At 38.0% G+C, this 27,838-nt stretch overlaps 1 protein-coding gene across 1 annotated transcript; it reads right to left on the bottom strand.

The window, feature by feature from the left end:
* Positions 1-1,482: 1,482 nt before the first annotated feature.
* On the bottom strand, positions 1,483-26,297 carry NUCB2 (nucleobindin 2). Its single transcript, XM_072337867.1, has 13 exons — positions 26,134-26,297; positions 17,105-17,248; positions 15,745-15,852; positions 14,385-14,511; positions 11,634-11,737; positions 9,772-9,957; positions 9,071-9,161; positions 7,137-7,195; positions 5,488-5,580; positions 4,721-4,810; positions 4,014-4,184; positions 3,605-3,686; positions 1,483-1,906 (listed from the first exon to the last, which is right to left on the bottom strand). The coding sequence occupies exons 2-13, from the start codon at positions 17,246-17,248 to the stop codon at positions 1,794-1,796; spliced, it is 1,368 nt and encodes a 455-aa protein (XP_072193968.1). The 5' UTR covers positions 26,134-26,297; the 3' UTR covers positions 1,483-1,793.
* Positions 26,298-27,838: the final 1,541 nt, after the last annotated feature.

Raw genomic sequence — 27,838 nt, 5'->3', positions numbered from 1 at the left:
AACAACAACAAAGTAAATCTAATTGCTGGAGTGGTATAAATTAATGAAATGTAATGTCACAATTAACAAGATGAAACAGATAAAGAAACCTAATCTATTCCCGCAATGAGTTTTGTTACATTGTGTGAAGAACGTGAATACGCTCAATTCGGCTGAAAGAAGCATTAAGCATGTAAGGAATATGACTAGCCTCTATCAATCAGAAGTCTTTAGTGAGAAACTTAAATATCAAATATCAATACAAAACATTAGTAACTGCCACCTGTCTTTGAGTTTGCCTAAAATATTTGAGTATTATCCTGAAAGGAACATCTTTTCGTAGGAGAGGCCTGCCTGTTTCTTTGCTCAAAACCCAAATGATCTCTTTGAATGACAATGCAGAAGTGGAAGAAAATGCAAAGGATGCTTGCCAAGGTGCGTGTATATCAGTTCAGAGCCAATGTTATACAATCAGAGCAATCCATATTTTTTCTTAACAGCTACAAACAAACAAACACAAAGCTAGAAAGAGGGTTTATGCTCAGTCTGAAGTGGATGACAAGCAAGGACAATCACACAGCTTTTTGACATTATAGCAAAACCCACAGGAAAGACAACTTTTGCTGCTCAGTTTTTGTTTTGTTGTTGGTTTTTTGTTTGGTTTTTAAAAATCTTGGCTTACTTGGCTTACAATATGAGAGCTATCCTGGTTCTATTCCAAAATAATGCAATCAAGTAGCACCCTTGTTTTAGACATTTCATATGCCTACATCAACTAATTACTGAAAGACAAATGTGTATTAACAGTGAGACTCTTAACAAGCCAAAGATTCATGTCTGAGAAGAGCTTTCAGAAGCACATGGTGCATTTTGAAAAAATCTGGTTTTACCGCAAGAGGTAGGAAAATCTGTACAGAAAAAGAGAGCGAGCCTTGTTCTGTTTTGTACATTTCCATCAACAGAAAAAGCTTATTTAATAGCATGCAAAATTTTGAGATCACTTGGCACCTGATGAAAGAAACGGGGACAAAAGTTCTATCCTCAGAGCCAAATGAGTGAGCCAACTGCTACGCAGAATTAATCTTAACAAGGACGGTTCAGACCAATCCACTAGAAGTACAGTATTCCTTCTGAAGGCTCATAGTGAAATTCTTAGGCTTCTGTAAACATGAAAAGTATTCACTATTCCTTGCAATTGTTTGTGGTGGCTGAATTTTAGAAAGTGCAAATTTCCTAAAAGTTAAGCGTGAGAATTTTCATTTTTATTTGGTCTCAGAAGAAGAAAGTGGTTGGTAGTACTGGAAATGGTAGGCCTTTGTCTATGGTCTATTTCTCTGTACTTTGCTTCTCAACATTTCTGGAAAGAGTTTCTACATAAAACAAGATCTAACTTGATATTCAGGCCAGTTCATTGCTTCTTCTCTGAAAAGCTTGCAATTCATGCCTAAACACAATGGCAGACATCTCCCTCTTTTTATAAGAGAAGAGTCCAAGAGCCAAGTCCCTTGGCCATAAAAACCTTTAATAATAAGTTTCCTTAATTTTTTTTTTTCCTCCGTTATAGCTGCTAAATGATCCCCCTGTTGCCTTTCTTACTGATGTATTGGAGAGAAAATTAATTTATGATTCAAGCCTGATTGATATTTAATCTCTCACATTCCAAGTGATTTTACAATCAGGGAAAGAAAGTGGAGAGTTCATTACCCTTGTTGTTTTTTTTTTGTTTTTTGTTTTTCCTTTTGTCCCTCTCCCTTTCCTGCCTTTTACCCTCCCCCCAAAATAATAAAGATGCTATAAAGTTGAGGCACAAGTGGTTAAGGGTGAACTTGATCAGTTCGAGGAGCTGGTTCTTGGACATGTCCTGGTGGTAGAGGCTGATCACCTCCTGCAGGATGTTTTGGTGCTTCTTCAATTTTGTGCTCGCCAGCTGAAAAACAGGAATAAAACTGCTTAAAATTTCTCTATTAAATGAGCTCCACATGTGAAAAGTCTCTAAAGTAATGTTTCTAGTGTACAGACAATCAAATTGAACCATCTGTTTTTGTTTTGTAATTGGAAGCTGGAATTTACGTGGCTAACAATGAAATCAGATTGAGTTTACCCAAGAGGCTGCAAAATGATAATATTCAGAATAGAATTATTAGATTACTAGTTGCTTCTGTTTTCAGCAAAAATGTTTTTATTTATGTAATCTCTTTATGGATACTAATCTGTTCTTTCTGAAACATACTGCATGTTTATGAAACTTCTAATCCTAACGCTATCGGTTATTGCCAGTGTTAAAAGATGTAGCACTAAACCAAGCCCAAGGAATCTGTGATTACAAACAGTGTTTTTACTGAAGGGAAGAGGAAGAGAGGCTATCATAACTAAGGGTTATAAATTGGTATTAGCCCCAAGCAGCTTTGAAGCAAATGAAAGACAAAATGAAACTCATGTTCAAATTCCATTATTTCTTGCGTTGCTCATAAAACAGAGTAGCTTGAGGACAGAATTCCAGGATACTCAGCAAAGTGAGCTGTAATCACTGAAAATGGTATTTCAGGTTTGAAACCTCACTGTTGGCCCCACAAGTGCTGCTAAATCCTTCCAATATTCAAAAGTCTGACTGGATATAGCCCAAAGATTTATGTTCAAGTTGTTAAAAATTCCTGAGCTGTACTGACAATGTTAGCACATAAACATGGAAGCCAATAAAGCCGTATTAGTTCTAGATGGGGAGTTTGGATTAGTTTGGATGTATGGAAAGGCATAGGTAAGAAGTGTTAAAATACAGCTGACCACTTTGTTTTTACCAATAATCATATGGAATGATTTATTGTGATTTTATTGTCTGTTCATGTTGAAGCAATTGGTTGCTCATGTTGTCTAAAGGTTGTCACATCATGTTGTGCTCAAATGCAGGTAAACTGACCAGAGAGGACAGGCATGTTGAAAGCATTTCAGTGTGTTGATTTGTTCCCCCGTCAGAAACTGGGACCACAATTTTGGATTACAAGCTGAAATTCCAGGATACAGCTAAGAGAGTAACAGACAGCTTTCATCTAGCTGCATAACCACTGATAAGCACTAAATGATAGGTGCACCAACATTAGCGCTTGTGCAGACATCTTGGGATCAGGAGCATGGTTGTACAACAAGCAGTGATGCTTGAATTACTGTAATTTCACGTTCTTGCTATTCAAATCAGGTATATTACAACATGTTTGCACAACACAAACTACACTGAATGCACCTATCTCTGCACTGGTAATGCAGCCATAGAACATTAGACAGGTGTGGTCGTTTGTATGTCCCTACTCTTCTCTGAATACTCAGAGTTATCCTAGATCTCACTATTTTTAGACTGACATGCAAAACACTCCAACAAACTGCAGTCTTTTCTCTGTCCATCTAGTGTTATAAGTTAGAACTCTTTTTATTTTCCTACATATATAAAATTGGTGAGATTTCAGCAACATTTTAGAAGGCTTCTATACTTCTTTCTTGAAGACAGTTTAGTGAGTCTCCCTACAGAGATCACTAAAACCACATTATATTAAGAGTTTGAACAGAAAATGTATTTTTAATGACTGTAATGTTGGAAATCTGAAAGTTTGTGTTTTCTACATAGAAAGATACATACGGGGCTGGAATTTCAGTTCTCCAGCTGGTCCTGCAGGTGGATTTGCTTGTTGTAGTTTCTTTTGTTCCATCTGTTTTACAACCTGATGAAAAAGGAAGTAACACAGTTGAAAAACTTCACTCTGCCAACTTTCTCTGACACGAGTGAATAAGCACAGGAAATGTATGCACATCATTATGTTGAGTCCTGGTTAGCAGGAAAACTACTGAGTTGAGATGCTTTCACTGTTTGCTATAATCTGAAGTAATGGATTATGATGTGCTGCAGTACTGCTGTTGTTTAGAATTCAACTGAGATTCCTATGAGAAATTAAGATGAAAGATGTTCCAGAGCTGGGGACTGTCATGAGCTTTCACATGCATAAGAATACAGAAGAGATAGGAAAAAATTCCTGTAGTCATAAGTGTACCTGCTGAAGCTCTTGTTTCTGAGCCTGGAGCTGGTCATGCTGCCTCTGTAGCTCTTCCTTCTGTTTCTGAAGTTCTTCTGCCTTCTTTTTGAGTTCATCTTCCTGCTGAGAAATATGACTTTCGAATTCCTTCAGTTCATCCTCAGTGAAGAGCTGCTGTTGATCTAGTGTCTGCAAGAAAGCACAAACGTGAATACTTGAGTAGGAATGCGTATCTATTTTCATTATCTTTCCACTGAAATAATTATATGAATTGCACAGTTCACTAGATGTGAATGATAATGTCATGAGTTAGCACGTTTATTTAAACAGTAAAATAGCTATTTCCCAGCAAGATTCTACTACAAGTTTAGAGTTAGGAGGAAAACAAAAATCCTCTTGCTTCCAACTGAGATCATATCTCTGCTTTGAAGTGATTCATAAATGAAAAGTCCGTTCTATGTTTGAAAAATGTGTGGATAAACATCTTCTAAGATCCATGTGGTGGCAGTGCAAGACTGTTTCTGTTTGTGTGCAGACCATAAAGATTACATCTGTACTGTATTAGTCTGTCATGTTTTGTACATTACATTTAGCTAGTGTGTTTAACCACATATGTACCAAAACAAGACTGAAAAAAGGCGAAGGTCAGACACATGCTATTTCGTTTCCTGGTTAGAGTGATGGTAATAGTACAGTATGTTACACTTGGAACACATTTTCATTACCTCCCAACTATCTGGCTCCAAAAATTCTTTTTTTTCTGTAGCTCGCAGGAACTCTTCCAAAGTTACTAGTCTGTCCTTGTTGATGTCAACCTGTTTGAAGCAAAAAAAATTAAACTCTGCCTAAAGGATGGGTTTTGGTAGAGAAAACAATTAACTTTGTTATATAAATATCTTCAAATACAACCATTTTATTTTAAATTGTCCCATTTTCAAATGAAGGCCTGCAACATCCTCTAAAACCTTCTCGTCCAAGCTCATATAGTTTAGTAAAAATGGAAATAAAAAGTAAATCCTTACATTTCACTTGGGAATTAATTGCAATAACGTGTGGCTGAAGACCCAGTGCTTATAGGAACATGCCTGATGTTTCTGAGGGGAAAAAAAATTGTAGCTTTTTGATAATAATGCTAATTCTGAGTCAGAGCAATCTCTATTGTTGGATAGGGAGATTTTAAAACAAAACAAAGTTGTGTCAGAAACCTTTAAAGGGAAGAGAGGAAATTCCTCCCTTCATGAGTAAAAGAAGTCCAGGCTTGCTCAGATCCTCAAGCTTAAGAAATAAAGTTGAATAGAGAAAAAATATATGTGAGAAAAGAATGATTCAAAATACTCTCTTCCCTTCCCTCTGTCTGTATTCCTAAGATAGGGCCTGATAACACTCTGCCCTTCTACTGTATTTAGGCAATCCTTAGTATTAGGACTACTTTTTTTTTTTTTTTTTTAAATGTAGCAGGAAAATGTCAGCTTTATTAAACATTAGTCTATACCTCATTCATTACATGTTCTCTCATTCTCAGCCTCTCTTCTTCCATTTCAACCATGTCATCTTCTTCATTTTTTGGGTCATACACTTTTTCTAGCTGAAATTCAAATTTAGGAAATGTTATTTTGGAGAAAGGATTGCTCATTCAAGTGAAAGATTTGGAACAGTAGTTTCAGACAGCTAAAAACCTGAGTTCATCATTTTTCCAAGCATGTGTATAGGTGTAAATCTCTTTTATCATAGTATGTAAGCAACTAGTGAGCATGTCATCATTGCTAAGGATGAAGTTCTCAGTTAATTCATGTGGTCTATTGTAATTCAGTGCTTTAAACCTTGAACTCGGCATGCTGTCTGCATTCATGTTTGATTCAAAGCAAGTTGAGTTTCCAAAGTTTCCAGAGTTCCAAACAGGAAAGAGTAACTCCTTTTTGATCTGAGCATGCTGTCCACAGTGTAAGCATTCAGGATATCACAAGAAAAACTGAGTGCTAAGCTTAATTGTCCACTTTTCTTCTTCAACAGCGTCTTTCTAGTGAGTTCGTGTTTATTTGCTTCTCCTTAGCTTTCTAAGCAATTTAACTTAGCTTTCTTTGTCATAGGTAATTTTACAGTCCCAGATTATTAATTTTTAAATTACAACACTGTAAAATGCTGGGACATACTTGTCAAAAAAGACTGTTGTACATTTTTGTAGTACATAAAGGGATTGCAACAATTATACTGTTAAAAATCTTCTACAGTTTATAGTAATTGAGAATTATAGGCTTGCATATTATAATTAATTATATTGAGAATTCTAAGCTGTGCATTGAGCACATTTACGCCCTGATTCATGACATCTAAAAGAAATTCTAACAAATCCTAAAGCTCACTAGTGCCAGCTATAATCTTGGAACTTTGTGTGGGAAGCTTGTTTTCTTTGTTACAAGACAGAACCTACCAAAAAAAGAAGGCCAAGCCCTTTTGTTTACTCACTGTTTCTGTAGTATCAGTATCTTGTTGCCGCTCTGGGAGGCAAAGTAGTACTAATATTTCTGCTTTTTCCAATGAAGCTTAAAGAAACTAAGGGGTTGCCTGCTTTACCAAATGTACTTGTGCTCCAAACTAGTTAGATGCAAATAATGTGAAATCCCTGCTGCCACTTCTACAGTGTTGTCCTTCATCATATAGCACTTAGATCTGATGAGGCAAATTAATTCATTTTGACTCCTTGTCAAGAAATGCAGCCTAAGTATTTTCAAATGAGTGTGACCCTTTTTCTTTCTGTAAGGTTTATAACTGGCACTGAATGTGAACAGCTGTACACCTATACTAGACTGCACTGAGCCAAAGCAGATTTGCAGCTGTCCACTGCAAATTATACAGGTATACTGTTCAGAGAACTAACAATGAAATCTGAACTGAACATCTGACAGAAGAGAGAGTGTGTGAGTGTGTATGTGTGTATATATATATATATATTGTATATGCTTAGAACTGTGCATAAATATTAAGAGTGCTTAAATAACAAAATAAATTATAAAATAATATATATAAAATAATAATAGTAGTCCAAAACCCCCCATTTGCATTTGAAGAAAAACAAGACATTCCTGCAAATATTTTTTTTGAGAAAGTGAACCTTTGGAATTTTCCTTTTTTTTTTTTTTTTACCTCTTTTGTAAATAGGGCTTCCAATTCTTGCTCATCCAGGAAACGATCATTATTGACATCTAAAATAAGGAGTGTTGAAACTGTATGTTAATTATGGACAGAAATTCTCCATGAATTAAGCATCAGTGCATACATCCCACATGTATTAAAAATGTAATTTAAGGAGATGCTGGTTCCATAGGTCAGCTTTTCTGTTCTGTTTTTTATCAAGAATCAGTTGATTCGTACCACCATCTTTCACTACCCAACTGTTAACAAGGGATTGGATAAGTCTGAAGTATTCCCCCTTCTTCTTAGCAATCTGAAATAGGTCACAACAAGACTGCACCCAGTGCAACTGCCAAAAAACATAGCTGAGAACAACTTGTCCCGATTTAACAACTACATTTGTAAAGAGACCCAAGAATAACAGAATTGAATAGAAAAATACTGTTAGCCAACAGTACAACTCCAAAATAACAACAGAATTTTGTAAAAATCTATATAAATATGCAATGCTTAAGAAAATAGCAGTACAAAACTAGTTCCGATGACCAGTGCAAATAAGAGAATACGATCTACTTTGCATTTTACGTTCAATTATGAGGGATGTTATAAAACCTCTGAAATAGAAAGGGGATGACTACTTCTAATGAGTGCTATGATGCAATATGTTTGTTTAATTCAAAGTTTTTGATGCCCTAAGCTCTCAGGGAAAAGGTCATTTTAGCTACTGCTGTTTTGGTATGATGTGCATAAAATAACTACTAAAAATTTTCAGATAATTACGTATCGAGATCTCTTTCTAGAAACAAGAAATATGGCTTTCTTTCTATATAATACATATTTATAAAACAAAACAAAAGGTCAGGCTCAATCTATAACACATCAATTAAATTATCATCATTAGTCAAATTGTTTGTACCACCTAACCTTTAATAGCCCAATGAGGGGCAGGTTCTGCTTAAGGATACTTGATTATGAAGCATTTATCAACGTCAGACAGTTATGAATTTAAATAACCTTATTCAAAGCAAAATGCCTACTGAGACGCATCTTTGTCCCAGCTATTATTGCACTGTTTCTGATTGCAGACTGCTCAGAAATGTGTTGAGAAGCGCTCTGGACTTTGTTTTTTTTTTTTTTTAAGGCAGTTAAGGAAGTTCCAAGACCACTTCATACATAAGAAGAGGAGGCTCAGGGGAGACCTCATTGACCTCTATAACCTCCTGAAGGGAGGTTGTAGTGAGCTGGGGGTCGGCCTCTTCTCTCATTTCATTAGTGATAGGACCAGAGGGAATGGTTTCAAGCTACGGCAGGGGAGATTCAGGCTGGACATTAGGAGGTATTAATTCTCAGAAAGTGTGGTCAGGCAATGGAATGGACTGCCCAGGGAGGTGGTAGAGTCACTGCCCCTGGGGGTTTTCAAGGAAAGACTGGATGTTGTGTTGAGGGACATGGTTTAGTGGGAGCTATTAGTAATAGGTGAACGTTTGGACTGGATGATCTTTAAGGTCTTTTCCAACCTTGGTGATTCTACGATTCTATAAGGGGTGTCTGGTACTTCTCTGCAAAGATGTGAAGAAAGCAGGTTTTCCTCAACACACGCCTAAGGACTTATCTTTGGCTTACAGTGTATGAGCAAAGTTATGGTTGTAGACAGACCTGTAAATACTCTTACTTCCCTGAGCAACTATTTCTGGTTACTTGCTGTTTCATTTTTTGAGCGTTTAAACAAAATTCTGTTTTCAACATTTTGGCCCCATCTGGCTCCACAGTAGATGTGCAAACAACAACATAGATATTTTCTCCTCCATACCTTTCGGATTCACACAACTCACTTGAGTTCTAAGTCCTCTTCCTAGCATAATTCAAACTTGCTGAACATATGTTCTCAGCAAAAGATTAAAGAAAGTCATAGCATTTGCTAATTAATGTTAAACCAAACCACTTACCATGTAATTTGAAGAATGTTTTGGGGTCAAACTCATTTGGATCTAGCCCATCTGCTTCTTCCCACACCTCTTTCAATTGATCTTTGCTTCCCTGTATATTGGTTACAAAGAAAAATATTCAAAAGATGATTAAGTGTACTATTTTAGCCTTCCTTTGCATTCCTGTATTACGGCTTCTCTGACAGGCTTTTTCTTTTTTTTAAATTAGTAATGTTCAAAATATAATGATTATAATTTCCTTTAATTCAGGTCACATACTTTTTACTAGATAGAAAGGTCCAAGGAAAGAGAGAGTGGCAAAAAAATGTACATTCTCAGGAAAGGAATGTCGCTAATTATCAGTCATGGGCACACAGACTCATCTAGAAAAAACAGCTTACCTAAATTCAACCAGTTACTGCTCCTGCAGCAAACTGTGCTGTGATGCAGTTCCCTGCAGGAATCCCTACATTTTGAAATACCCTTCTTTCCTCTTTTTATGACTTTTAGCTGCTTTGTAAATAATAATTCTGCCAGCAAACAGAATACAGAAAAAAGGAAAGTATATGGTGGTAGGTTTTCTAAAGCTCTCAGCACTACTCCCGCTCTCTGCTTCTATGTCAACAAGACAGATCATGAGAAGAAATATAATACTTCCTTCTCAATATCAACTGGAAAGGAAACCCTCCTTCCAGATGCCTAAGAATAGACTGTAGCCTTACAGGATGGTGAACTTTAGGGTGATCTCCATGTTTCTTTTTCATCTCTTCAAATTTGGATTCTTCACGCTGCCTCTTTTCTTCATCCAATGTTTTTAAATACTCTCTCCTCTCATGTTCTTTCATCATTTCGTATTTCTTAAATTCTTCATGGCGGGTTTTATCATAATTCTCCAGGTCACTTGTAGCCTATAAACACAGATAATATATACACACAATTACACCACATGATTATGTTAATGCATGTGATACATGATCATGTAAAAAATACCACTGTTCAGCTATGTGGACAAGGCTGTCTATATTGCCATTCCCCTCTTACACATGAAGTAAACTGGTCGGCGGTCCTCCTTTACTTGACAGCGATACAAAAATATCTTTCCTCCTTCCTCCTGTTACTTTCAATGAACTTAATTTGCAAAGGTTTGACTGCTTAGAAATCTTTTGCAAATACAGTTCTATAAGAAAGCATTGAGGTATTTTTTCTCATTAATTAGCCCAAGAAGTATTTTATTCTTAACTAAGCACAGCATCAAGTAGTATAATAAATTCTTATTCATTTCAGTGTAAGAACATTTCTAGTTTACCCTTCCATTAATAATGCAGTATTACAACACTACTATACAGCAGCTTCTTACAGACTAAATCAATGAAACTATTTAAGTGGAGATAAAAGTGTGAGAATTTCTGACATGTACTTATATAGCATTTAAAGCTGTATCAATTTTCAGGTCAAGTTATTAAAGGATATAGTCTTCTAGTGCTTTTCAAAGTTCACGTTCATACCTGATAAAGTCTTCCCATTATTTATAATTTTTTGATTAATCAGACCTCTTCATAATGATTTTAACACGTCCCCTATCCCCCAATGCCCATTAAAATAGGTAAATATCTCAGCTAAAAAGAGACGAAAAATTATGTAATAAGAGAACTGCCCTGCTGAGAATATGCTTCTCCTAACCAACTAGATTTTTCTCAGCAGTGATGCTCTCAGAAACAGCAAGGAACTTTAATATATAAGTATATAGAGAGAATAATTTTTCACAAAACTGAGGTTAAAATTTCCAAAGGTAGAAAAATCTACAAGAAATGAACAAAGCTTAAAATAGATTTTATTTTTAAAAAAGAGTCTTCCCATTTACTTTGACAATATGAAATGCCTTCTCAGACATGTAGCATTGTCACATAGCTGAGACTTAAGTCCTCTTTTTTTTCCCCTCAGGGAAATAAATTTTTTAACAGCAGTTGAAAAAACCAATTCCATGCTTAGCTTAACTGCATTGTCTTAAACAAATATTAAACATATATTTGTTTATTTATATATTAAATATAACAAACAATATTAAACAAACAAAAAAAAAGTGCCCCTTATCGATGCTATTCAGGCATTAAACTCCATGCTCAGTATATGCAGCTTCTGATACTGGTATCTTAATTCTGCTCTCCTTCAGATGTATATATAACAGATTCCCAAATTCAAATAGCTACCTTAGGGATGATTATTTATGTCACTCTGTGAGACAATTATATCACTTTGAAATAGGTTTGAGAAGGATGTGTTTCTCTCGATACTGTGCTTAATTTAAATGCTTTCAGAAAGTTGTGTTTTATTCCCAAAGTTGGCTATACTGGCACATGAATGCAAGTCCTGTTAAGATGCCATGCCAAAATGTATGGTCTCTTTAGCAACAAAGCTTTCAAGTGCTCAATGCAGACAAGTGACTTTTCTCTGAAACAGAAAACTGCAAGTCATTCCTTTAAAAGGGGAAAAAAAAGCATATATAAACTGTTTGCCTTCACCAGATGAAAAAATGTAATTAATACAAATAAAATATAACCCCCAGTACTTTGTATTTAGTACTCACTGCTTTGATCAACATATCTAAGTCCTTAGGCTCAAACGTGTCAGGATTCTGATGGTTCAGGTGCTCAAACTGTTTAAGGAGAGACTGATGGTCTATGCCAGTATCTGAAAGAAGGAGGTACAGGTACAAACATAAAACATTAAAATAAGTTTGAAAGCAAGACAGATCAGGAATTTCAGTACTTTCACAAGGCGTTTGTGCCTTGAGTGTCTTAACTACCTTAATACTCATAAAGCAGATTCTCCTGAAGGAGATCAGCATAATTGATAGCAATTTGCACTGTACTCCTTCTAGTGTGTCAGGTGTTGCACAGCACGCAATAATTTAATATACTGAGGTTCGCCTCTCAGCAAGGAAATGTACAATCAGTTGAGCTCTACAAACCAAAACATTTTATTCTTCTTTTCTTTATATAAATGAGATACAATTTCAGCTATTACAGCTAACAACTTGCATCAGAGAATTCTAACTCTTCTAACTTGCCCAGTATATTTTGCGAATGAACCATTCATTGTGTGTATATATATATAATGCAAGACATATGATTGAAAATCAAATCCGATAACCAGAATTTCAAATTTCATTTGTGTAAAACAAGAAGCGTAGGACAGCGGAGAGTCAAGTCCTTTGTCTAAAAGTTGCAAATGTTTCTCCTTTCTTAAGACAGGGACTGTACCCAGTAATATAAATATACAATGCACTAATAATAAAATACATTTCTACAATTATAAGCTTTTCTAGCTGTTCTGATTTCTGACTGTTAATGCTAAATAATAATGCTACCTTAGCAGGATGTGCTTTGCTATGTTATGGGTAACAATTCTGAACAGCTTTTACTAGACTGGTTAGTAAAAAATACTTCATTTGGCTAAAAAATAAATTAAGCAAAGGAAAACAATTCTGAACTTGTTATCCTATGGTAAACAGTTACTCTCACACTCAGTGTTGTATTCATATTATCACAAAGCAGCAAACGTTGCCTAGGGCACATTTATCCCTGGTGAGATCATAATTTTTTCTGAAATATACATGCCTTAGTCTGTTTATGGAATGTTTTTTGGAGGGGTAGTATTGGAATATTTAAAAAACAAACAAAACAATAATTCCCCCCAAATCTATTTATGAAGAAACAGCTCATTCAATTTGACAGTATTTACTTGTCACATTATTGCATTATCTGAGACTTGACCCTAGAGAAAGTCATCCAACTCCTAACATTCTTGTCCTGTAATAGTCTTGGTACAAATGTTTAAAAACACATCTGGATCAGCACTGAATATATGAAGAACATATGTCCAAGTCTGTTGGACCTGATCTGCCTGAGTGCAAATAAAGCAGGACTTAATCAGATAAAGGACCAAGATATTAATTTGTACTATATGGAAAATATTAAAAGAACAAACACAAGGAAATCAAACTGCTCCACCTGCTGTTACTAAAGAGTGCATTTTTGTACATGTTCTATGATGCCGCCTAAGTGTACAGATGCAGCTGTACTTTGTAGATATTCTGGCCATACCATTACAAGTGATGTGAAATATTCAATGGCAGGACCCACTATAAACTTTACAGAATGTTTTCTGAATCACACTGTTTCACATTAATTGTCATCTGAATATTTTGAAAGGGTATAATCTGCTCTGATTGTTTTCAAATATAGGATCACACACAGTGTAGTGACAGAATGTGTATACATGCTTGATCTGTTGCGGCTGCTGGAGTGCTTGCTTGCAATACAAGCATGAGATCAGGCTCTTGGCAGCTAAAAACCATGTAAGAAAAAAGAACCGCAGTGTCTGACAGGTATGTGAGGCAATACACTAACTTCTTGTGGAGGTCTGGTATGCACCGCTCAGCTACTGGTGGATTGTACTCACTGAACTAAAACTTTCAGAAAAAGAAAACAAAGGATAAAAAGGTTATATTGAAATTCTCAGCAAACTCTATGTTCTTCGTTCACTACGTGATTATACCATCTAAAGTGTTCATTGGGAAGGTACTATACTAAAAATACCTCCTTTCCCAAATTAAACTGATTTTTTTTCCTGACTCCAGTAATATCCCCTAGGCACATTTGCATATACATGCTTCTTTGGCCTACTTGCTGCCTCTAAATTTGGCTTAACGGGATTAGGATCCTTCTTGGAGTACTTCAATTGATTTAATTAACAATTAGAAAATGCTATGGATAAGTTTTCGTGCCCTAAATGTTCCTCTTTACTTAGGACCTTAGAATTACCTCAAAAATAAGAAAAATCATCTTCTGAACTGAAATGTTTAATGTCTGATATAAATCTGTAAAACAGTTCCCTTTCCACCAGAAAGAACTTAAAAAGAAAAAATGAAAACATAATATTAAGTGACTATTAATAATAATAAAAAAAACCTACCCCAAATAAATGAGACATTGTTTTGTATTCTAAAACAATCCAATATGTGGCTATTTCTCAGTGAGTTATTTGTAAATTGATGAACTACAAAAGTATCCAAAAAAGCTGAGAAAAGATTAGACATATCTGAAAAATCTACTGTCAGAATCAAGTTTAGCTATTTACGAAACATAAATGGCTTTTATTTTCTCCTCAATTTCCTATGAAGATGTATATTTGTTGCCCACAGACTAGATCAAAAAGGACAGTTACTTTCAGATTATAGTTCTTCCTATTGACAACAAGGACAGTGCAACTTAGACTTCGTCTAGCTTGTATTGGACAGGTACCCAGTTCACCATGTTAGATTTTGTATTCTTACCTTGAACAGAATCCATTTTGGCTTTAATTAACATTCTTAATCTTGCCACCTCTTGTCGTTTGAGTTCATCCAGCCGTGTTCTCACGTGATGGCTTACTAAGTCAAGCTCTCTGCTTAGTTTTCCACTCTGTCAAAAAACAAAACTGATCTATAAAAACATAAAAGAAAGTAGTCTTTACTATTCCCATTGCATATGAGCTGCAAGACAGCAGACCAGTCATAGTCTTTCTCAGAATCTCAGAAGTCTTGAAAGGAACATATTCAAAAATTTTAGGTTATAGAGACACAGCAGAATACAGAAAGGTGTACAAATTCTCTTCAGAAATATCTGCTCCTTTAAAGAGCATAAGCTTGGCCTTGCAGCAGAAATACCTTGTGAGGTTTCAGAAATGATAAATTTCTTGATCAAACATTCTTAAATTAATTTGAACTAGCTGCAAGATGAACACACAGTACTATGTTCTTCAGTCACTTGATGACAGCTGTAATACTTGAGAGAGAAGATACAAGCACAGCAACAGCCATTAACATGGCAAGAATGGAAATTCATAGTAATCTTAAAAGTAACCTGAGTTATAATACAGAAGAAAGAGGAATCAAAAGCTGCCAGTGGCAACATGAGGGTTTAAAAAAAAATGCAAAAGGCATCTCCTCTCTGTCACATTAGGCTGTTTCCTACCTGTGTCATGCAAAGTTACTAACTCATAAAAGGAGAATATAGAACAGCTACCACACAGAGCCACTGGAGTACAAAAGACAGAAACACAATGAGATTTTGGGAGAGTGTGCTATTTGGAATCGTGCTCAAGAAAGGACAGCAGTGGAGAATGACAAAATTCTCTGATGCTCATTTAAGAACACTGACATTTCTTCCAGAACAGAATTTCCTCAGATTAGAAAACTTGACATTCTTGTAATTCTCATCCATGTCTTCGTATCAATAAATGATACACCATCTTCACTTCAAAAGGCATATAAATCTCTGTTTGTAATAGTGTTCTAAACAACCCAGAAGGCAAAACTGAGTGAGAACTAGGCTTGTGGATCTTTTGTGGAATACAAGGATATATCTATCTGTGTTGAATCTAAAACAGCCTTTTAAATAGATGGGCAAAAGGCAGAAACCATGCATGAGTACTTTTTAAAATGTTATTATTCTATGGGATATTCTTTAACAGAAAACTTCCTGTCCCTTAATTAAAGACAAAGCTCTAGCAAGAGTTAAATACCTAGCTAAACAAAAAATGAGTATCACAAAAAATAAGAAGGGTATGAAGATTTTAAAATACATATGTAACATCTGTCTTGCAGAGTTCACTATTATGGACTTAATTAGCTTCAATTAACATTTTGAACTTACCTTTATTTCTTCTATGTCAGCAGTCTGGAGTTTCTCCCTGAAATGCTTATCTGTTTCCAAGACATCAATTACTTGCCTGAGATATTCATCATAATAAAGCCCTGTATCCTTCAAAAAGAATGATAACTTTAGAGAAGAATATACTGCCAAACAATATATTGCATATATTATTATATAACTGAAATCCAATTCTCAGCAATACAAGTATTGCAGCTCTTTTACATATCTTCTACTTTTGTGATTCTGCATCTTTGTCTTGCAGGAATTTATGATTAATTTGTTTCAGCAACAGATGACAAAGAGGAAAAAGGTGTTTAGGAAATCACGTTGTATGCAAGAATCTATCATGTTAACATAGTGGGGCTGAATCTATCATGTTAACATAGTGGGGCTTTCCAAACAGTGCAAATCATTAATTACAAGAATTTAAGAGTGGTTCAGAAACTGCCTGTTCTTTTCTCCCAGATGCAAAAGAACACTGAAACTATTTGTTGCATTTCCTAGAAAACTTCCTTTAAAGGCAGCCACCTCCAGTCTGCCAGAAGAAACAGCCAGAAGTTTTACTTGGCTTTAATCAGCATATCTTTCAAAAAAAGAAGCAGATAGCCTGTTTGGAAAACATTTAATGCAAATATGAGATTAGTGAAACTGCATTGGTTCATCTAACCAGAGCTACACCCAATACTTAGCTTACTAGGTCAGCTAAGGTTCCTGTGGTATATGCTATACTCTTGTGGTAGTGTGGTACAAATGAAACACACTCCAGAAGACCAATCCAGAGCAAATACAACTGTGTTAGACAGCATAATTCCATTCTGGAAAGAAAGAAACTCTGCTTCAACAAAAGAATTCACTTGGTTCTCCTAGAACAACATTATTGTTCAGCTATTAAAAGCTGATACTGCAGATTTCTTTCTTGACAAAAACAGTTGGCACTTCAGCATATTTGAGATCTCAAACACATCTTTATTTGATGTGCATTCAGAAACATAGTATGATAGTATGTGTGCAGCTGAAAAAAACCTATTTCTGATATGTAGTTGAATTCCCCTAATCAGTCAGTCACTTCAAAGAAGTCTCTGTGGAAAGACAAGCAGTTCTTTCCATTGTATACTGAGGAATTCAATTCAGTTTGCTATCTCACCTTTAACAGCTTAGGGAAAGTATCGAAGAAAAGAGAACAAATGTAAATGGAACCCCACCTCAGCAGAAAGTAGCGTGTTTGATAATCCCATTTCTTCCTTGAATACAGCTCCAGTAAAAGACATCTAAATTTCATGACAGCAACTTGCTATAACTGGATTATTAATAATTAAAACAAACTACTTATTTCATTGACGATTTATTTCATTACACTTACCGGATTTTCTATCTTCTCTCCTTCTACGTGACCTTCTCCTTTGACTTTTGTCTTATCTATGTCAATAGGTACTGCTTCCAAAGCCATTAGGAAACATGGTATCAGCAAAATACATTGCCGAGGCAAGAGAGATGGCCACTTCATCTGAAACGAGATCAGGTCACCAAAATTAATGAGTGATGTTATCGTAGTGTTTGATTAGAATAATTTGATGTTCCGAAATAGACGCCTGGAATAACCTACTTTCCATGTGTTTTACTATTCCCAGGGAACACTACAACTCAAAGAATTAAATATAGCATTAATTTTTAAAGGCTTTTATGACACAAGCAGATTAGCTGACAGTTGTGCACACAACTACATTGCACTGCAAATAGGAAGTTTTTTAGTATCTTATAGTATTGTTAACGACTCTGTTGGACGGGTAGGAACACTCAGTGTTCGTGTGCTTGTTTAGGATGCTCAAGCCTTAGATAAATAATACCAGAGTTTCTACTCTGATTTGTCTTTGCTGAAGTAATTGACAAATTCTTACAGATAATCATGGGCACTGAATCAGATCCTAGCATAGTAATGCTTATAGTTCTTGAGCTTCAGCAAGGGAAAACAAGTGCCTAATCTGGAGTCAAGATCCCTTCAAATTGTAGTTGCAAGACAAAATATTTTATAAGCCATTTTGTTTGTTTCATGTTGACTGAGATTCCCAAAAGAAGCACTTGATTGAAAACAGATTCATTCATTCAAAATCTATTAAGACAGAATATTTTAACAGTGTGAGTACAGGAAATGTAAATGTGGTAAGCCAGCATCTAACAGTCAAGTCATTTTCTGAAGACAATTTATCCATTACTATGAAAGTGCACAGCCCTTGGCTATGCAACAGAAAACTTCACCAAATTCCAGTACTAAGTTAGTGATATAGATCATCTCCTGCTTAGTGAAAGTTGTTGGTTAATGCTGCCTATGGTTAGCTCAGATACGTGGACACAATATGCAGCCAAATCTAACGTATGCCTGTTGCAAGAATAATTCCTGTACAAATGCTTTAACTAGTCATGCAAGTAATTCCAGCAAAAAGTTATCCAGATCCAATAGCAATGATTTTATTTGAGGGGTGGTAAGGTGGGAGACAAATTTTAATTATGGTGTCAGTGCCAGTTTTCCTAACTACATGTGCTGGTAACCAACAGTGGAGCATTACCCTTGTGTGGATTAAGCTGCCCCTTTACTAAGGCAATAAATGTACATAATGACAGCTTGCTCATTTAAAATATTGTTAACATCCTTTATCCATATAAGTGTTATATAAAAGAATGTACTCTTACTAAGAACAAGAAGGGAAATGCAGAAGTATTATTCTCTCTCTTGTTGGGGAACTAGGGAACAGCTGAAGGTAAAAATACACCCATTTTTCTGTATTTTCTTTTATATATCAAAGACTTGAGAATTACAGGGACCCTCTGAAACTCCTTAGCAAAAAAGATGTAAGTAGATTCTGTTCAGTCATAGCAAATATCTCTTATTTTTAAAATTACTAACATCTGACCGTTGCCAGATGGGATAGCAAGAGGTATTGCTGCTGTCACACTGAGAGCACTGAATTCAACATCAGCACTACTGTCAGTTCCCCGTTAGAAACTCAGATTGACTTTGCCATTCATTTAGAACAAACAAAACCCAAACAACCAATAGCAAAAATAAAAAGCCCTCAAACTCTGTTGTCCTGAACTGTGTCAGAGCTATCTGCTAGGCTTGTGACCATTAGTGGCATACATATTAATGTATGTTATGCGGGAGATCAGTTCCTTTAGCAGACAGACAACCATTAACCTGCCATCCCTTACTGTTACCTGTCTAGCACAGCTAAGGTCATCTAATCTTGTCCTCTTTTCTCCAAAAGTAGATTGCCATGCCTGGTGTTAAAGCCACACTCTGAACACTGTTACCTGTTTATTTATTTGTAAGGTGGTGGTTCACTTCCAAAGCAGACTGAGGTGCAGTTATGAGTAAGTCAAATTTTGCATTTTATTGTCTTTTCAGATGACAAAGTAAGGCAAATACTTAAATTGCTATCTGTCAAGCTGGTGTATATGAAAAATAAGTAGGAGAAACCTGAACCTTTGAAAGTTTCTGGATGGATAACCAGGACAATAACTTCTCTAAACAGAAAGTATTGTACTATTATAGATTTCTGCTCACAGGTAATTTAGGCTCCTCTGATAGTACCAGTCTCTGTAATTACATGCTGTTATACGTAATGGAAAAGACTGGACAATACCACAGGATGTTTTTACATCTATTTGATGTAATACAATGCTCTGGAAAAAAACAAACAAAAAAACCTAACAACAAAAACCAACTACCTAGTGCCCATGAGACAGTTTTGTTTCAGGTTGTGTATAGGATGCCTTTTTATCAGCATTTTGATAAAACAGGCTGAAAAAAATTCCACAAGTACTAGAAAGAATCAGAAGATCTAAATGGATAACAAGATGTTGAGGCTGACTTCACAGGCTACTACTTTAAACTCAGGATTTCCAGTGGTGTTTTGAGGGACTTACCTGGTTATACAATCTGTGCTATAACAAGTAAGCTGGAAATACATTATTAAACAAAAAATAACTAAATACCAGGTAAAGAGGGAATTACTGTGTTTAGCTGTTCAGTAATCCAAGACAATGTTCATCAAAACCATCTTTTATAAGAGCAGATGTCTAAGATGTGTCAACCTTTAGACAGAGTGACTGCCCAAAGTGACAGTCACAACTGAGTCACATGTTCTCCTCTGATATGTATTAGGAGAGACAAGTCACTCCCACTGTGAAGTCTGACATTAATCAGCTGCGAGAAACAACTCAGCATGATTTGCAAATTCAGCAACTAGAGGGAAGTGAGGAGAGGCAGGAGGAGAAGAAAAGAGGTGTTTTGCTTTTCGTTCCTCTTAACACTTTACTATTAAGAATTCAACTCATCTTCAGCATGCTCTCAGCTACTTTGAGCACTTCCTGACACTTGGGAAACCCATTTAGAGATGGCCATCCATCCCAGGCATTTTACAAGGCTGACTAAAGGATCCAGTTTCCTCTGTAAGGACTAGGAGCCACCAAACTAATAGATAGCCTCCGTGCTGCAGAAGAGGAGCAGTTTGGTCAGTACCTTGAGTGATACATAATGCACAGTGTACGTTCTCATGCCCTGCCACAGGTGCCTTGCTCTAGCCTACTATTAACTACTATTCCTCTTCCTGCTATTTAATAATTTAACAGAAACATAAATGTTGCCCAGTTGAATTTAATAATCCAGTGGTTACTTTGTAAACAATATGTGAACTGAACTGATGTTACAATCTGGAAACCAAGCAATTCTAGAGAAAAACATGCAGCTCACCTAGATGGAAAGGTAGTGCATCTCTGGTCTGCACTTATACAAAATATGCCAACTTTAATTTCCAAATTAGCTAAGCACCTTTAGCTAGGAGATAAATATTTATACTTTATAAAGAGAACTAATCATGAAGTAATGCTCTAGGAGTGCTAAATACTGTACTTTACAAAGCCAATATTTTATGGGGAAAACAAAAAATCAGAACTTCTCAAAGCAGAAAGTATTTAAAAACAAACAAACAAACAAACAAAAACCAGCTCTTAGTGAGAGGTACAAGAATGAGGTAGCAGAAAACAAAGCTACACATGTACTTGCCTGGACATAAAAATACAATTGGCATAGAAAAGAGAAGTAGGCTGTCTGCCAGCAACCTTGAACCTGATCCCAGAAAACAGAATCAGAAATTCCAATCAGTTTCAATGGCACTGGAATTACAAAAAGCTATGGCCCTTTAAAGATATGTATAAAATGCAGCTTCTAAAGCCTGCAACATGAACACAAGCAGATCGGTATGGCATTAGCACACCTATTTTACACACCCATCAGACGTACTTCTCATTCACTTAATAACTATTGTCCAGAAAGCAGCAGATTCAGCTGATGTCTCTATCACCTTCCTAGCAAAACATCATTATGTTTTAGAGAAGTAGGGTTCCGTGTCAAATTTTCAAAGGCTGAGATGGGTGAACTCATACACTGATATCAGTGTACAGTGCCTGCAGATGACATGACGCAGAACAGCACAGTGCTGTTACGCTGCATGTCTGCACTTGCCGAACCAAAGCAGGCTGGGATGGGTAATGTCATCATAAACCCTGACTTGCAGAGTACAAAAATAAGTCGACCTACTCGCACATTTTGATGCACTCATGTTCTGTCTGATATGCAAATAATTAAATCTTTGTGAGCAACGGTGCATACATGCGAGATGATAGCAATACTCTCAATAGCCATGTCTGTACCATGACTTCCTACTTTAGCACTGTCCATTGGAGATGTCAACATTCTCCACAGGAAGTGTTGCCTTAAAAAAACAGGCGATGCAATAGATCTCACGATTCTCATCTTTCTAAGAATATGCTAAACTCAATACTAGAATGGGAATATTACAAATAGTACATACAAACTCTAGAAAGCAGTCCTTCAGAACTTTCAGCTAACCCTTGCTCTCTCAGCAATGTACCTATCCTTACAATTTTGTCATTTAAATAGTGTTCAATTTCACATATTTTTTCCACTTCTTTAAAGATTTGAAAAGATATATATTGATTAGCTCAGCAATTCATTAAGAAAAAAATACTTCAGATGTTTGAAATAGACATAAACAGATCATTATTCTGCCACATTTTTGGTTCAGAAACACTTGCCATAACAGTACCCTTTGTGTTCTTTCAGGAAGACTTGCTGCATGACTACTGTAAGCTATCATACCTGAACCAAAGACAGAAGTTAATGAATCTAAAGGTAATACAACTCTTTCACATCGCCTGTCCATGAGTTAAATGGGTATCTGCACTGCTAAAACATGGCAACAATTTTGAGAAACAAGTGCAGAAGTCCTTTCCAGCTCACAAGGCTAAAACTCTCTTTCTAGTGAAAACGCCCTTATCTTAGGCCATCAGATCTGGAGATCTAGATTTCTTAAAGATATGTACGGAAAACAAGGGGAAAACTGAAATAGCTAAAATCTGCACTACATTTTGCTTTACAAGTTATCTTTCAAACTACAAAAGCATCTGCATAACTTTCTTCCAATATGAGATTTAATCATTTCCATAATGAATACAGAAGCACTGTTTTCCATCACTCCTCTTTCAGTAACTGTCCCTCCTGCACAAGACAGGAGTTTCCCTTTCATTATTTTTTCTCTGATTCAAATGTTCAGTTTTTTTCTATCCATCACCAGCAATTCCCAGCAGGTTTCAACCTGCAGTGCTTCCCTAATCTTTTGTTAGAGTACATCCCCCTTAGTTTGCTCTGCACAAGAACACACTTTTGAAGCTTTTACTTAATAAGACTGCAGATAAATACAGCTTCACTTAGGATTCTGCTGTCTTTATGTACTTCAGTAATGCTTTCTTCTCACCCGTTCAGCTGTTTTATTAAATGAGTCACCCAAATGATAGCAGATGCTACATAGGAATAAAGTGTGAATGTTCCAGCTTGAAAGAAGCAAATACTATTTACAATGCAACTATATCCACAGCCTGCTCTTACACATGTGTAGCTCTGCTGGAAGTAAAGCCTGAAAAGACAACTGTTTTTTTCTTTTTGTGGCAACGTTAATAGTTCATTATTTTAAAGCCCATGTACACACAAATGCACGTGTTTATATGATACTTGCCTCCAAGGAACTATAGATGTTGTTTTAGAACTACAGTATCAGTTTCCATGCAGCTATCTTGCAAACTAAGGAATGCTGAAATAATGGTTTTGTTTTCAAAAGGAACCTGCTTGATTTTATCACTTCTTACCAGGAAAGCTGGCTCAGAAGAAAAGACAAAACTAATATGCAAGCAAAAATTTACACTGAATTCAGCAATAATATTCTTATATACTTCAAAAGCAAAGTAAACCAAAACAAACCTGCCATCAATACTGCTTCCTGTACTACAACAAAATACAAAATACACCAACAAACCTGAAATCTCACAAATTCAAATCCATTTTGTATAAATGAGAACAGCAATTTTGCTACTGCTACTATAAAAACCAACCTAATTTCCAGTATGCCACCACCTGCAACACAGGTATTGCTTGGAAAAGGTTGCTTTTACTCTAACCGCAAATAAAAAACCCTTTTTAGAACTCTATGAGATCACCCACTAGTACACATTTTGCTCTAGACAACAAGAAATGATCTTATTAAATTAAACACTGATTGCATCAGGACTTCAGTAGCCTTTTTTCCCCCTTGGAGAGATACAGTATGTAGCTAACAGGAATGAGTTTAGAACTAACATGGAGCCAAATGTAAAAATATTCAACCACTTAATGATAGCTGCCATCATTTTCTAATTCACTTGGATTTCTACACCTTTAGGAATCCAAATGTGCCAAAAGAACTCGCTCTTGTTTTATAAAGAACACAAAGCATCAGAAACGTAATAACAAAAACGGACTAAACATTTCCTGAATTACATATGATGAAGACATAGTTACAACTGTAAAAGTGCTCTAACAATTTTCTTCCATTTTTTCCAACTGTCAAACCATGTATGTAAGAATTTTCAACAGAAGGAGTTTTGATTAACATGAATTTTGCCCCTTAAGCACTTGGCAGCATTTTAAGCTACAGATAAGAATATCCCAATCCAGAAGGCTTCTGTCTCTCTGTTAGGTATCTTACATGAGCGTCCCAGGATCTCTTCTGCTTGCTAAGCAAACAAATGGGTAAGGACTTTATTAAACAAGCACCATTGTTGCACAGGAGTTCACATCAAAGCAACACTGATACAGGCTTTCAAGCTATTAGTAAAGGATTTTATCTTTCTTTTGTAAAGCATGCTTGTTTAGTCAGTATATCGCTACAAGTACGGGTCAATACTTTCATACTTCCGACAGGTGAGTCAATACTATAATATTTTGCATTTTTTATTATCACAAAGAACTACCATTCTCCCCCTTCACGAATCCGGTTTAAACCATATGTGTATCACGTGGGGGCAGCTTTAGACATAAAACTTTTAACTTGGCTTAATATGCTTCAAAAGTTGAGGTTTAGAAATACTGCCATCACTGTGCAGCCAAGATACGGCAAGCCACCCTTATACTTTTCAACAGTAATCTTTTCACAGAATCATAGGGGTTGGAAGGGACCCTTTTTTGTTGTTGTTGCTTAGTTTGTATCTCCTCGGGGGCTTTTTTCTCAACATAATTTCACCTACCAAAACAATCAGCTGCCAATCTCTATTACAGCATCAAGCCAGAAGCAAATTCACACCAGATGCCTACAGTAGATGCCTTTGCCTACAATCGCTAATAGAAGTTTGAAAAAGACCAATGGGCAGTATTAACGGACAGCTTTGTGTCACATCCATCTGTCCTCCCCTGTTTTTTATGTTAATTAACATGGTTAGAAGTGAATGGCATCTACGTAGTTCTACTAGAAAACAATTTTTTAAAAATAGAGTTCTGGTATCACTTCTTATATATAGTTATCTTTTTAAATTCTAAAACAGAATATTCCCACTGCCCAAAAGATTACAGCAGCATGTAAAAGGGAAAATATAGAACCACAGGAGTTACTGTATTTAATCAGATTAATAATTTCAGCCCTTGGCAGGTCTTGTGCCGTGACTACAAGATCACTGTGCAGCGACTGATGGTAAGAAATGTAAGTGGACCTTAAGCATTCACACAAACGTGGGTCTTTGTCAAAATCTTTTCTGAGCCTTAAGCAGAGGTCTATAAAGTTATAATGAAAGGTGTTTTCAAATAAATTTTGAGTGTCTTCTCATAGAATCATCAAATGGCTTAGATTGGAAGGGATCTTAAAGATCAGTGAACTCCAACCCCCTGTTGCCAGCAGAGTTGGCACCCACCAATAGATCAGTCTGCCCTGGGGGTGCCACATCCAGCCTGGCCTTGAGTGCCTGCAGGGATGGGGCAACCACAGCTTCTCTGGGCAGCTGTGCCAGGGCCTCACAGCTCTCTGAGTACAGAACCTCCTACCCATACTGTGGACTAGGAAGCTTTTCCATGCTCACCAGTTTAGGTGAGAGACAGGCACTTTTGAATCTGGATAAAAGTGTTTCTATACTGAATCACCTATGGGATTTTTCTTCAGCGTGTGAGAAAACTAGATGCCAAACAACACATAGCAACTCTCCAGGCGAACCTCAGCGCCATGACGTACTACTGCTGTCCTAGTTTTGGTGCGGTGATGGTCTAATCTTAGAAATGCCGGGCTTTATTTCTCTACAGCAAATACAAGTCAGACAACACAGGGTATTTCTCCACCTGGCTGACCAACTACCAAACCTGAATGCTTTTGAAAGCCATAGTCACGTTGTTTCCAGGAAAAAAAATAAACACGTGTCCCTCTTTATGGCCAAGATTCCACACTTTCTGAATTATTTTTGAGGTCCGTGTGGCATTACAGCATCTTACTTAGTTCCCCCAGCGGTACTCCAGCAGGCATAACATCAACAAGCATTTCTGGCGAGATCATCCTCGTCTCTGGGACAAAGCAGCCAGGTTTTCCCGTGGTTGCGCAATGACCGCCCATCAAGCCGCGCCGCTGCCAGGTATGCCTCAACTCCTCCCGCCGCTTTGAAGAGAGCCGCTCGCACACCCACCCGCGGGGCCGCCGGCGCGTTACTTCCTGACGATCATCACCTTTGGCGGCCGGAGGCGAGGGCTGCCCCCACACCTCCCCGCGGGCGGCCGCGGCTCCGACGCCGCTGTTTCAACCCCGGACGCGCCATAGAACCCCCGCCTGAGGGGGGGCCGCTCCGCCGCGTTACCGTTATTTTGAATCCCACGGGAGCTGCGGCCGTTAAACGCCCGCCGCGGAGGGCGCCCGGCCCGGCCCCGCGCGCCGGCCATCTGCTCTCCTGACAGGAGCTGCCCCGCGGCCCGGTCCGGCCCCCGCTCCGCGCCTCCCACCCGCCGCAGGCCTGACAGCGAGAGGGCGATGCTACCTTGCGTCCCGGCGGCGCGAGAGGAGCCGCTGCCTCTCAGATGGAAACTGCGCGTGGAGGTGAGGAGGGGAAGCAGCTCCCGAGGGTCCCGCCGAGGAGCTGCGCGTCACGATGCGGCAGCCCGGTGGCGTTCTGGCGGCCCAGGCTCTCGTTTCCATGGGGACAGATCCCGCCCCCAGGAGCGCAGCGATTGGCCAGCCTTGACCCCCTCCCGGGCGTCGCGGAGGGCTCTGATTGGGCAGCGTCGCGCGCGGCGACGTGATACCGCGAGAGAGCGGGACGCCCCCCCGAGAGCTGAGGTACGTGGCGGTTACTGCGAGGCGGGGCCGCGCGGCCCTGGCGTCAGCGGGAGGCGGGCTCGTGTTCTCACGGCGCGGGAGGCGCTGCCGCCGTTTGGCCCGGGGTGTGTGCGCTGTGTGCGGGTGGGAGCGCTTCCGAAGTGCGAGTTTGCGGTGGCGAGAGGCGGCTGTCGCGGGTGGGCGCTCTGTGAGGGAGCGCCGTCTCCTCCCCTTCCCGCCGGGACGCCGTGCCGTCCAGCCGCGGGCGGAGCGTGTGTTGGAAAAAGTTATTTTTAGAGAGTAGGTAGATAATGGCTGTAATTTCTGGAATAAACCTTGATCCTAGTTGTAATCTCTGCCACGTGTCTTACTCCACTGAGCCCGCAGCTTGTTTTTGAGCTGAGGTGTCGCGTTCAAGTTCTTGGAGCACTTGTATTACTGTGCGGTCCGTTCCTGCTCTGCTGCCTGATAGTGTATCTGCAAGGCACTTCTAAGCATCTGTTGCAACGCTTCATGTAGATGAGAGGAATGACGGAGGGATTCGTGCGTTCCCAGCGAGGTACTTGTGCTGCTGTCAGGTTCTGAGTGCTTGCTTATGGTGGGCATTGGCATTCCAGAGTGGTTTTGGAGATCATAGCTTCTGGTTTGAGCGTGTGGGAAAGTAAACTGTAATAATGATATCTGTGGTAGCAGGCAGCTGTTAAAGCAGTAGGGCTGGTGCTGCTCAGGACTTCCTTCTCCCAAGGAAACACTGCTCGTTACTATACAGTGTTTTTCCACAGCATTTTTCACTTCAGAAACAGATCTGTGGTCAGTCAGCGTTCTTGCTTATAGATTACTTTTGAGATGGGGAGGTACTGGAATTAGCACTAAGTGAATTCACATGAGCACTCAGTGATCACAAGTGGCTTATTGCAAGAGCCTGAGTAGCCTTATTGATGGAACAGCTGAAGCAAGCATAACAGTGATATTTCTAGTTGAAAGCATGCCAAAAACATGCACAGGAAGAACCTGCAAGCTTGCAGATCTGTGTTCTCTGTGGGTAAACCACAGCATTGCACAAGGAGAGCTAGTTGGGCTTGTCACAGGCTCTTCAAATATGACTGGTTCTTGGCATGTGGACTTGGCCTCACTGCGTGGCCAGGACCCAGTGCCAGCACCTACACACTGTCAGGTGTGGCTCCTGTTGTATGATCATGCAGGAAAGGGCTGCTCTTCTGGCTCATGTTTCAATACAAGTGTGTTTGGCCTGCTGGGAATGAAGTCATCTTTGCCTGTGCAGCCTGGTTTAATGTTAGAGCACAGCTAGGTCTTCATGGTGTGGCTGTATGGGTGCAGTTTATTTCTTTTGCTAAGAACTTTGAGAGAAAGAAGCCTGTGCATCTTTTTCCCCAATAAGTGTGCCAGTTTAAGGAGCTCACACCAAG

The sequence above is a fragment of the Excalfactoria chinensis genome, chromosome 5 (assembly GCF_039878825.1).
Source record: "Excalfactoria chinensis isolate bCotChi1 chromosome 5, bCotChi1.hap2, whole genome shotgun sequence".
NCBI lineage: Eukaryota > Metazoa > Chordata > Aves > Galliformes > Phasianidae > Excalfactoria > Excalfactoria chinensis.
Note: the sequence above shows the minus strand (reverse complement) of the source record. Positions and strands in the feature narration are given on the sequence as shown.